At 45.4% G+C, this 13,111-nt stretch overlaps 1 protein-coding gene across 4 annotated transcripts in view; it reads right to left on the bottom strand.

The window, feature by feature from the left end:
- The window catches only part of rbfox1 (RNA binding fox-1 homolog 1), a 403,255-nt gene that overhangs the window by 289,198 nt on the left and 100,946 nt on the right, over positions 1-13,111 (bottom strand). For 3 of the 4 annotated variants that reach the window (XM_035398366.1, XM_035398363.1, XM_035398362.1), the window contains exon 2: positions 8,941-8,988. The exons of the other annotated variant lie outside the window; for it this stretch is intronic. In XM_035398366.1, the coding sequence (XP_035254257.1) occupies positions 8,941-8,988 (48 nt within the window). The remainder of the gene's footprint in view (positions 1-8,940; positions 8,989-13,111) is intronic. 4 annotated transcript variants of the gene reach the window in all.

Genomic DNA, 13,111 nt, shown 5'->3' with positions numbered 1-13,111 from the left:
AACTGGCATCTGGGGGCCTCCAGAAGTCGCAGGGGGTCAGAGACAAAAATGAAAACATAGTCTATATTCCTTTTGTTCATATTTCAATCTCGAAATTTTATTTTATTTTAAGTTTATTATTTTTATTAATTCTCCCACAAAACATCCGTTAGGAGAAACCAAGCGATACAAACCTCAAGGTTACGGACTGGCTGGTCAACTGAATAGGTATGAAATTAACAGCATACATATTTATGCCTTTTCATAGCTACTTTACAGATTTTTTTACTATTTTACAGATTTTTCTTCATATACAAAACAGATAAAAGCAAAATAACGATGTTCCAACAGAGAAGGAAAAATAAACACATTAACACAGAAATTGCATATAGCTCTTTCTTACATGTCCAAATGTGTCACACTTTCTATTTCCAGATTGTGTTTGTTCATTAATTTGGTGAAATTAATGAACAATATTCTGAGGGGGGGGGGGGGGGGGGGACTTCATTCAAACAACATAAAACTGGCTTTTATTCCCATACAAAAATCCCAAGCCTTGCAAAAACCATAGTGCCCAGAACATCAGTTATGAAATGCAGAGCTCATCAATGCATCAAATTAAAATGCAGTCACAGCCAGGAAGCTGCCCCAGTTTGGGAGGACCCCCTACAGTGCGTGCATTTTTACACATTCCTTCAAGCCACCGCCGACTCGCTCAGCTCCAGACTATCAACACTGCAAGTCTCCCTACCACAGAAACCGAACCACCGCAATCGGATGTGTGCTCGACCTAGAACAACACTGTGCCAACAGACATTCTGGACTGTAGTGTACCCCCCTGGAGGCTCCTGTTACCAACAAGAAGCTCCTGTAGTTAAGAAGCAGAGGACAGAAGGAACCGCAGGAGTCGAGTATCTGGAGGGTCTATGGAATCTCTGGCGCCTCTCCCTCAGGGATCAGCTGCTCGAGACCGAATGCTTGCGAAGACCAAACATATAACTCATAGTTTACTTCTGATGGTACTATGGGAGTTAATATCGGACTTTTCACACTGTCTCGGCTAATAACCCCCCTCTAACCTTGTCTAAAATTGGAGCTTTGATTCTCTGGCACCTGGTACCGATTGCTTTTCAGCTCAGTGTTAAGGGTGGGGGAGCCTCTGTTATTGCTCTGTGTTCTGCCCAAAAATCTGAGCATGAAATCCCCCCTCACCCCCCTCAACAACCTCCACACCCTCAACCTCAAGTCAGGGCTCTGGCCAAGGGCATATTTTACGTGAGGAAAGGGGGGTTACAACCCCCCGATATTACAACGCGGGCCAAATGACCTCTCCGAGCAACCTCGCCAAGCACGATGATGAGAAAATATAATTGACTGAAAGATGGGGATTTCGTATTGTGACTGGGACATACTGATCAGTAGGCTAGTAGTAAGTATTTCCCCCTTCAAATTCAGCAGAAATTATAATCTCACAGCTGTTCTTTAAAAACATTTCTTCCTGGAGGGTTGCAGTTCTCGGGGTCTATGCATTTCAACCACCCCCAAACCCCCCCCTCCCTCACCCCCCCATATACATTTAAACTAAAGTTACACCCTTGGCAGATCAGGTGGTGGAATGTGGCAGACGCCTTTCTGCTAGCTTCACGATCATGGCAAATTTTTCTCAATTACCAATGGGAATCAGAAGAGGAACATGGTGGGTGGAGCTTTCTTAATTTCTTTCGGTTTAACATTACAGACAAACTGTGTAGAAATGGAAGGAAATAAAGGGAGGGATGACGATGGCCACAGCGGAGAGAACAGAGAGGCAGTAATCAGATGGGGCCTCAGATCCCCCTGAAACTCCCGCGTGGTCAAACCGAGCGCGTTCAGGGAGGGGCAGACAGAAAGGGCAGCAAGTGAACAAAATTTCCAACAATGATGACAAATACAGAGGGGGGGGGGGGGGGAGGATGGAGGGATGATTTATAATAGAGGGCTGTGCAATAGGCTTTTCCACAGCGCTGATGACTACACACGAGGCCAGCAGGAAGACAGGAAAGCACTGCAGTATGAACCAGACTGGTTTTCAAACCCTTGCTGCATCCAAACAAATGCTGTCCTTTCCTTTTGTCATTTTGAATGATCAATAAAAAGGTGGGGACAGCTGTCAATTTCACATTGAATAACAGATGATACAGAGTGAACAGCACAACAGAAGATGGCAGAAGAAAAGCGTTATCCAATAAAGCCTCAAAACGGATGCTCTTCCACCTCTCCATATGATCTGGATCGTAAGTAATCTTTTCTTGCTTATGTTGCACAAGACGAGTTAATGTTTCAGCAGGTTGAATTATGAGAAGAAAAAAATGTCTTTAAAAAACCCAGATGTGTCCAACCAGACTCTTTTCCCGGGTTGAATTTCACTTAGAGAATCTCTCTTCAGTGCCCTTCCATGCCCTGCACTGGGACTCTTTAAAAGAATCAGAACATTCTAGATTATTATCGATTTTAAATTGTGCATCATTATTAAACATAACTCCCAAGAGGGACGCGTTTCTGACCTTGAGAAAGGGTTTGCCGTTGGTGCCGTCTGTAGCAAAAAGAAAAAAAAAAAAACCCAGGGACAGGAACACCGAAACCGGCCGTGGATTCCATTACTTTAAAAGTGGAAAATAAATAAATAAATAAATAAACGACAATATTTTTTTTCCTTGCATCACGGTACATCCTTGAAGAACAAATTGATTCGATGGACAATCTGGCTAGTGTTTCCCCGAGGCTGAAGCGCAGCCGATGGCGTAATTAATAGGCATGTGAAGAACAAGTTGCACAATGAGATTAAGGCACAGACTGACAGCCTTGTCTGGAGAATCAATTTGTGTCATCTCTCCTTTCAGAACACATTAGAGGCGAGGGACTTTTCCACGGATGCTGCGTGTTTTAAGAAGTGATTAATTGCCGGAAATGTTTAGCGCACACCGAGACGTTTTAAAAAGCGAGGAGTAAAATCTGTCCGGAACAACGAGTTCGGATGTATCATTGCTCTCAACCTGTTTCCTGTCAGCTACGGCGTCAAAAAATGTTTCTTTTTTCGGCGGCTTCAAAAGAACTTTTTTTAATTGAGTGGGGACGCTGAACAAAGGCATATCTCCCGCTGAATGCTGAAGAAAGGGAAATCACGCAATGCAGGCGTTCTCAAACTGGGTCCGTAAGAGTGACAGGATCTGCCGGCTTTTCTGGTTTTATTAGCCTATTAAATTTAATTATTATTACATTAAAACAATTTACTAAATAGTTAAGTCACCTGACACGGTTTCTTGGGTCTAACCCAAATCCAGCGGACCCCGTGGCCAGCACCAGTTGGAGGACCGCTCACGTAGTGACCCCAGTGTGTTATTGCACAGGCTAAGGCAGCCTGCCGGCAGTCCCACTGACCAGGAGCACAAGCATCGTTTTTAGAGGGAGAGCAATGGATGCCTTAATGCGGGAGGATGACTAGGAGAGCACAGAGGTCACACTTCCATGTCTGAGCAGCACTTTCATTACTTTGATAGAGTTTCCCGGGCTTATGAAGAATTCTATAAGCTATGGAAAAAAAATAAATAAAAAAAACACCAGGAATCAATCACAGGCCTCCTAAATAATGCATAGCTTCATCATACCAGCCATATGATAAACAGCCTTCATGAAATATTTAGTTTGCTTACTCCCCTCCCGCTAACATGGCCATTCCCCCCCCCGCTCACACTGAAGCAGAAGCCATGGAAGTAACATTCGTCACCGGCGGAGTTCGCCGTACTTCCCCTCCCCAGGCAAGGAGCCGAGAGGTCTGCTCTTCATTAGCATTCCCTCTCATTCATAACTTCATAACTCATTCATCTGGTTCCTGCAGTCCTGGTCCTGGAGAGCCACTGGGTTTCCGTTTCCCTATCTGATCCACGAATGCAGTCGATTACACAGTTATGTGCAAGGTATGGACTGGCTGATGACTGAAAGAGTGAAACAAAAAAATCTGCAGATCTGGTGGCTGTCCAGGAACCAGCGCAACTCCAAGGTGCCAGACAACCTACTTATACAACGCAATATATAGGGATCTGCAGTCCTGATCCTAGCACAGACTTCCAGTAATAGCCAGCCAACAGCGTGACTGACACTGGGATCTGCTGTAACCTGGGCTATCGCGCCCAGCGAAGTGAGCCCCTACATACTGAGCCGCTCAGGAGGCCCACGGGCGCCATCATGCTCCACGTGACTTGTGCTCAAATGAGGCCACCCTGCATCCCTAGCTTCCCCGAGTCTCGCAGTCTCTAGGATTGGGGGGTTGGGGGGCCCCTCGATTTATTTACAGACTGTATTTATTAATTCAGGATGTTTTATTCAGCTGTGTGTGCACACACTGGGGTCCCGCTCTGCAGTAGCCAATCAGGATCATAAGTTGCCCGGTGCTCTGTTGAGCGAGACGGAGCATGCCCAGATTCAGCACACACGCACACGCGCACACGCGCACACGCACACACGCACACACGGCGCCCCGGCTCACTGCACACACAGACCCGGCTGCTGTTCTGTGCCCAACTTAATTGCATGTTTCCATGGTAACTGCCACACTAGGAAAAAAAAGCATGCGCACGCACACACACACACACACACACACATACACATACACACGCACACAGTTACCAACAACAAAACAATAAATATGAGGGAGTACATGCCCTGAAAAAAGCTCCAAAAGAGAAAACAAAAAGAATATTTCAGGGAAGCTCGCTGTGAGGGTGGAAAGATAGCTTGACAGTAGTTTTTAACCTCTTCTATAATTGGCAATCCCAAGTCAATGCCCTGTATTACCTTATAGAGGGGGAAAAAAAGAAAAAACAAAACTTGTTTTCGTTACCTTGGAGACTAGTTTTATTTTTAGGTTTGAACCCACTCATTTACTAGGATATTGTTTTTTTATTTAAATGCGATTTCTCATCCCTTTCACAGCAACCAACGACAGATATAGGTACCAACAGCCGTTGAAGTTAACCAAGCAAAGATGAAAATCATTCTTCCATGTCCGTTGGGTGGGAACAGAATCAGCATACAGTATGTATGTGGAAGGAGTGCCTTTTTCCGGAGGTGGGGGGCGGGGCGTCGCAAATCACGCAGACAGCGCTACTGATCCTTAAATAATCTGGACTCTGCGCTAACATTGCTCAGCAACCCGAACACAATCTAAGCACTGTGCCCTCGAACGGCGACCGCAGAGCTTCCGCCGGAGCGGTCCCCGACGCCTCCCGCTTTGTCACCGCTGCACAATACCCGCGTCCAAATCAGCCAAGTCTCAATCAGGGCTCTGCCTTCCCTGGTCTGCACCGACGCATTTCGTTGCCTGGTTTACTGGAGGTGTTTAACAAGCATCCTGAGGGGAGAGTTCCACAGACTACCGCGCGCGGTGTTCTAGAACGTTCTGAACCCACAACCCCATTTTACATGGAAAACATTTAACTGTGATCCTGCTATTCAAGAATTTTACACATTTTTTCATATCGATACATTTTAAACATACAATGTCACAACTACCTGTACACTATAACGACAGTTGCACACATAACAAATGTTTTATTTGACTAGTCCCTCTCATGACCCACCAGTGGGTACCAACCCGCAGAAATTCAGATAGAAGGATGAGGTTCACTGCAACCCCTCTGCAGATGAGAGTCAAACCAGCAACGTCCTTGGTTCTTTTATTGCCACTAGGCTACACTTGTGTTGCTTTGTGGCCAAAACGAAAGCAATAATGCTGCACAACAATGTGTCCTCAATTTAACATCATCCGAGCCTGAACCAGGACTTTGAAAGAAGATCTGAGAAATACAGATGTGACTGCTGTTGAACAGATGAAGAGAACGCCTTTAAAAAGAATAATAAATAAGTAAGTGTCTAAATAAATAAATAAATGCCTTTTCCATGCTTGGCTAGTTAGCACACAGAACGCTAATGCCAGCTGGAGTCCCACTGCTGAAGATGCACATCCCTAGCCCAGCTTCTGACAGTCGCTTTTTGAAAATGTATTTATTTTTTAAATCGCAAAAAGATTTCCGTCTTCAAAGGGACAGACATTATTTTTCCTCTATTTCTTTTTTTTTTTTTTGCTGGACCTTGGAAATGCTGACTGGTGTGTAACTAATAAGCGCTGATTTTTCCAACAAGAAAAAAAACTGCAATTCCTCTGCAATTCCTTGGGCTGACAGCTTGTCATCTTTCCCTGCTTTCAGAAACAAGAGGCGGGGGTGGGTAGGGGGGTGGGGGGCGGGGGAGTGGTTTGTTCTGAGATGTCTGATGTTCCAGCCGCAGCGTCACAGGCAATGTTCTCTGTCTCAGAACTGACAACCGCCCGAGATTTCCCAATTCTCCGCTGGCGAGCGGTTGGGTAAGGCCCGACGGAGCCCGTCCACGAGACCTGAGGGACGCGGCGAGGCCCCGCCCAGATGTGCACCCCTACAGGAAGCGCTTTGCGTCCATCGTCGAGCTATGAGCCAGCGTCACACAGAACACTAAAGATGATATTTTCGCAGTCCCTCACCAAAAGCACATTCGCTTGTACGCGTAGGTAAACATGAGGGTCGTCACCCTCGTGTTCTGTCCATGCACCCCCTTCCTCCTCTAGTCAAAAATGGAGACAATAAGCAATTTCTACAGCTGGCAGAATGGTTTTTTCTTCCATCCATCTAAAGATTGCCTACTTGCATTTCATTTGTAGTTTTAACATCATGGACAAATTGTGCAGAAACTGAACTAAATAAGGTTTTAAAATTTCCAGGACCTGTGACTGTAACTGAGTATGCTTGAGTATGCACCAATCAAAGTACGTGACACTCAAAACATCACAAAGCTTCACCCCCAACATAAAGTAAGTAAAAGCAAAACAAAAACAGAAAAGTAAGAGCCAGAACGGATCGTCTCAGTCACGGAACAGATATCTGATTCAGAGAGTGCGATGAAAAGTACGTGAATGGGTTATCAGATGGCCCCACACGTGGGGAAGAACAAGCCAATCCATTTCAGGGCAAGTTAAATGACCGGTCAGGTCATTTCCCCTCAGTCCCAGGTACTGTGGATAATGCTGCCACAGATAAGGCCCAGAGGCAGCTGGGAATAAATAGCATTGCTTCCTCTGTGCCTTCATTACAGCACAATAACTCAAATTACACGATACAATAAGGCGATATGCGAAGACTGGCCTTAAAAATCAACGACACTGCTTCTACCTGATGAGATAATGTTCATTTAATTTAACATACTCACACAGCCCCCCTGAGGGTTACTTACTTACAGTTGAGACGCAAATTATAATCAGCCATTTATTTAGCGTCCTTTATAAAGCGATGAAGATTCCTGAGACTTGGAGGCGATGCATCATGGGAAAAATCTCGTTCAAGGTCCGGAGAAGCCGCGGGCCGCGTTCCAAACTGCCGCATCGCTCAAAGTGGCCGCCGCGAGAAGCGGGATCAGCCGAGTGCACTTCACGGGCGCCAAAGGGCTCGGCTGCTCAGTCACTTAACCGCAGAAGCACTTCCGACATCATCAGTCAGCGCCAGCTGAAAAACCGGAGTCATCAATCAGCGCCGCCATCAGCACCCTGATCTGTGAATGGGTTCTTTACCACTGGTTCCGGTGGAGACGTTGGATCTAAGTGACAGTGGGGTGGATCCACACATTGGAACAGTGTCTTACCAGGACCCACCAAGTTAGCTTGAGGCTCATGTTAACTTAGTGGGTCCAGTTAAGCTATTTATTTTTCTTCATCTCAAAGCCATTGGAAAGGTAATATACAGCTCAGGGATGATAAATAACCTTTTTTTTTTACTCTCCTAGAAGGATGAAACCTCTCACTAGCAATAAATATGATGGGGTATCTTTCAAGAAGTTGTGATTTGTACAATTTGAAAAGCCTGACCCTATAGCTACGGAAAGAATGACAACTTCAAAGGCCATTTACAAACCCTTTAGTCGCTGTTGGCTAACGGTCTGGGCACCAGACTCTCACCCAGCAGGGTTCCTGTAAGAGCATGCTGTCTGAATTATGTTCAATATACTACATACCGCTAAAAAGAAAAGGTTATACTTTTCCAGTATTTTCATACGATTGGCACATTCACAACATAGTATTCACAATTAATATTTGAAAGGTTCTTTTTTATTATTATGGGTGTTCTTCAGAAACATTATCAAAGACTGTAAGAACCAAAAAATAACCAGTCAGTTTAATTCCAACAATTTGTCAATTTGTTTAATTCCTCCGATTGGAAGACAAAACTTTGCTTCACATGTAGTAGTACATTAGCATATCTCATATGGTAAATTAGTTTGCAATATAAATTAAGTAAAAGATAAATTTTAATAATCTGAAAAATTTATTCATTTTATATAAGAGGGAAGACACTGTTGTGGAGGTCGGGGGAGGGGGGGGGGGAAAACCAAAAAAAAAAAAAAAAAATAGAAAGCTTCATGTGTTGGGTACCAATAAGCCACAAAATCCAACACAATTTATTTCAGATAATTGCATGTGACGAGAGCTCTTATCTCTGTTAGCTGCCTTGATTTGACCACGCACCGTAAACACGGAGACTATTTAGCTCTGTCTCTGGGCACCTTCGTCAGCATCAAGGAGCCCAAGCATGCTCGGTCTTTGCATCTGCTTATGCAAATGAAATGTCTGGCGACTGATAGCAACCTCATTTTGGAGTAATAGAGCCCACGCGCTCCGGACACAGCTGCACAATCTGTTTACGCCACGCAAGAACAAACTTTGATGTGATTACAGAGAAAAGTTCGGCCTACTTCTTGTTCCTCTTTGTTTTGTCTTGTGTGTGTGTGTGTGTGTGTGTAGGGGGGGGAGAATTGGGTGTTTGGGGGTGTGCTGTGAGCCACAATATCTCAAGGGTAAATGTTTATTCCCCCCTGGGTGCCTGGATTCAGCTCAGCTCAGTTTACCTTGCGGTTTGAGGTGGTAAATATCCCCAAGCATGTCTCGCTGCTTACCTAAAATAAGACACAAAGAGAGCAGCGTTCATTACAATATAACATGAAATGTATATTTAAACTTGTTCTGAAGTTGTCTTACTAAAAGCATTTTTTTTAAAAGTCTTTGCTAAACACATATTGAATTAGGAAACTACTGACCGCGTAATTGGACAGAATTCGACAATTACAAGAGCAAAAAACGAAAACCCTAATGATGGCTCTGCAATTAACCAACATTAGTCTTGTGGCTGACGGGCCATCTCTAGCCAACAGCACACAAAAAAAGCATACAAACCATTCATCTAATGTGACTATAATGTGTTTGCCCAAGGACAACATCAATAGGCAGCTGGCTATGCTGGGAGTTATTAAAATAGGCAGGCAGACGGTGACTCACTGGTTCAAAAAAAGAACCATCAGTAAGGGACAGAATGCACACCTAAAGGGGCGGGGTACACACCATGCCACAAGAAATATCAACAGAGATCTCACACTCCTTTTAACTCCAAAATCTGACTTACTGAAAAAGAGCCAAGCACCTCTTTGCCTGAAATCCCAAAATGGATTTTCCTTCTTAGTGAAACCCTGATATAAACCCTATGAGCATGGACACTAGTTAACTTTCTGCCTTTAAAAAAAAGGCTATTGTTTATTTAAATTGAACTCTCACTTCAGCCCCAAGATTCTAATTACACAGCATGCATATGTTTTGCTATATGAATCTGATTTAATATACATGGGATGCACTTTGCAGTGCACAGTGTAACTGCTGAATGATCCATGTGTATGAGTTTGTATGCCAGTGATGCAGCAAAAACACTTAAATTTATGGTGATGTAAAAAAAAAACACCAAACACGGAAAGGCACTCGATTTCCGCGTGCCTTTCATGGTTCCCCGAGGTACCATACCGCGGCTGTTCGGATCGCACGCAGCGGTGTGATAAAACTGAGCATTAAGGAAGAAGGAGACCAAAAACAAAACAAACTGACACCTTACAAACACTTCCGATGAATAGCTCCAGACAGGGGGGAAAGAAAGAAACACAGGGTATCCATTTTGAAAATGGCCCCAGTTCGTCTTTCTGGCTCATAATGGAAAAACGAGATCCTGAGATACGAGTCTTCCGTTGCCCCCTGAGGTCTGTTTACTGTACTTGCCGGTCCCAGAATAGCCATTACCATGCGGTAATGCCCCCTCATTCCTAACTTTATTGCTTCAGCAAAATTCACTGCTAGGACGCATATTACAGAGCTCTTTGATTCTATTCGGCTTCTGCAGGAGGGCAGAGTGATTGGGGGTGGGGGGGTTTGGAAAGTGACAATGAGGCATGAAGGTGGGTGAAGAGACACCCACCTCAAACTACTCATCTCCACTTTGGCCCACAAACTACTCATCCCCACTTTGGCCCACAAACTACTCATCTCCACTTTGGTCCACAGACTATTCATCTCCTCTTTTGGCTGAGATTGGGACTGTCCTGTCCTAGTTTGCTTCCTATCTTGCAGATAGGCCCAACCAAGTTACCTGGAAGGGGTCTGTCTCTGCACTTCACCCCCTTGTTACAGGAGTCCCGCAGGGATATGTACTCCCTCTGCTTTTCAGGTTAACGAGAGAATATCTTCCTGCCTGGTATGACATCTGAACTTGGATGGCCAGGCTTCATCTGAAGTTCAACCTCAACAAGACTGAGCTGCTGCTCATCCCCTGCAAGACCTCCCTACTATGCGTGCCTTCAATCACTGCTGATGACACCACAGTGACTGCCTCTCACTCAGCAAAGAGCCTGAGGATAGTCCTGGATGACCAGCTGGACATCAAGGAGCACATCAAGGCAACACCACAGTCCTGCAGATTCCTCCTGAACAACATCAGGAAGATTCAACCGTCCCTGACTATGCACTCCACCCAGCTTCTTGTCTAGGCGACCTCCCGTCTTGATTACTGCAACTCCCTCCTTGCAAGCCTGCCAGCTTGTGCCATACAGCCACTACAGATGATTCAGAATGCTGCTGCCTGTCCTCAACCTTCCCGCGTTCTCTCACGTCACTCTCCTGCTGAGGTCACTCCACTGGCTACTCGTGGCTGCCAAGATCAGGTTCAATGTCCTGACCCTCACCTACACTGCAGCCAACAGAACAGCCCCCGCCTACTTACAGGACATGATTCAATCCTACATGCCAGCTCAAACGCTCTGCTGCAGCAGGGCGACTTGCACCCCCTGCCATGTGGGTGAATGTTTCTCACTCGTCCCTACCACTGACCTTCTCCACCTTAGCTCCCCAGTGGTGGAACAAACTCCCTGTTCCTCTACGAACTGGACTTACTGTGTTCATGGCTATGAATAAGGTTACATAAGGTGTATTGTACCTTATCGGACCTGCGTTTTGTAGTTGTTCCAATGACATTCGGTACGCACTTATTGTACGTCACTTTGGATAAAAGCATATGCCAAATAAGTGTAATGTAATGTAATGAAGAGACCCTCCCTTATACCTCCCTCTGTCTCCCCACACTTTCTGAATTACCTGTGCAGCAGATAAATGCCACTTTCAGGATGAAAAAAGCCCTGCAAACGGTGTTTATAAGCAGAACCGACGCTGTACCGGCCTGCTGCCGGGCTGAATGCTCGGTTGCACAACACTGTTACTACAGTGTGACACCGATTCGTAAATACTTCATTCACTGCGTAGGGTTGTACACCCTCCAAATGGGAACAAAACGTCAAAAGATTATTGCAAAACCCTGCTAACAGTTTAAAGTAAGCAAAGCATTCACAGCAAAACTGCAAAACCACACTCACACCTCCCTCCGCTCAAACTGTGAAGCACTTTGAGATCACGAGATGAAAAGTGCTATATAAACGCAATCCATCATTATTATTACTTGGTGTGAATGGCACAGAGCCTCTCTCTCCATCTCTCTCTCTCTCTCGGTCTCCCTCTCTCTCCATCTATCTCTCTTTGTATCTCTTTCTGTCTCTCTCCATCTCTCTATTTGTATCTCTTTGTCTCTCTCTCCGCCTCTCTTTCTGTCTCTCTCTCCGTCTCTCTCCATCTTTTCCTCTCTCTCTCTCTCTCTCTGTAGCTCATGCTTTCTCTCTCTCCACCTCCCCATCTCTCCCTATCTCTTTCTGTCACTCTGTCTCTCTCCATCTCTCTCTCTCTCTCTCTCCCTCTCCCTCTCTCTCTCTCTCTCCCTGCTGTGCAGTGGAAACCCGATAAATGACCTCCCCCGGTGCAGCCCGGCCCGGCCCGGCCCGCTGTACCACAGCGACTCTCTGCCTCAGCCAAAGCAGAAATGTCTTCATTGTGCAGCTCTCTGTCATCCACGGTCCACTGACCCAGAGAGCACAGTCACGGACAAGAGGGGCTGGATCCCGTCCAAGAACGGCGGGGGGGCGGGAGGGGGGCCAGCCTCTGCACTCGAGGGGGCCGTGAGTCAGCCAGCGGCCAAAGGCCCACAGTACATCTGGCCTCGTTTTAGGGGGGGGTTTGGGTTTCTCTTGTAGTTTATTACTACGCTTTTCGCAGCGTTCCGGCACATTCTGGCACGTGTGCGTCGGTGCAGCCTACCCACCATCTCTCAGGCCCCGCCCCGCTCGACTCAGCCGCCATTTTCTGAATGCACGAACGCGGCATGCGCACCACGGTGGGAGACCTCCGGCGCCGGCACAGGGAGCTCCCCCCCCCCATCGGTTTTAATTACTGACTTTACAGGTCGGGAGAAGCGCCTCACACCTTACTGCTGGCACTCTGTACAGCCAACAATAACTAGCGCCAAACTATGCCTAAGGCCTGTTTTTCATCTTTCTTTTTTGTTTATCTGTAAGTGATCAGCATCCCGTAATGTTCTGAAATGAAGCAAGATTAGCAAGATCAGAATATTTCAACTCAATATAAAAAATACAAAACATAATACAATTCCTTTTCTACAAGGGTTTATTTTTATGATTGCTATATATGTATGTATATATATATATATATATATATATATATATATATATATATATATATATATATATATATATATATTTTGCACTGTGTGTAATTACGTGAAGTACTTTGTGCCGAGTGTTTTCTTGAATGAAAATGTGTTCTATAAATAAAATCAGCCACTTTTCCACACAGCTCTTCTTGCAA

Source organism: Anguilla anguilla, chromosome 17, assembly GCF_013347855.1.
Source record: "Anguilla anguilla isolate fAngAng1 chromosome 17, fAngAng1.pri, whole genome shotgun sequence".
NCBI lineage: Eukaryota > Metazoa > Chordata > Actinopteri > Anguilliformes > Anguillidae > Anguilla > Anguilla anguilla.
Note: the sequence above shows the minus strand (reverse complement) of the source record. Positions and strands in the feature narration are given on the sequence as shown.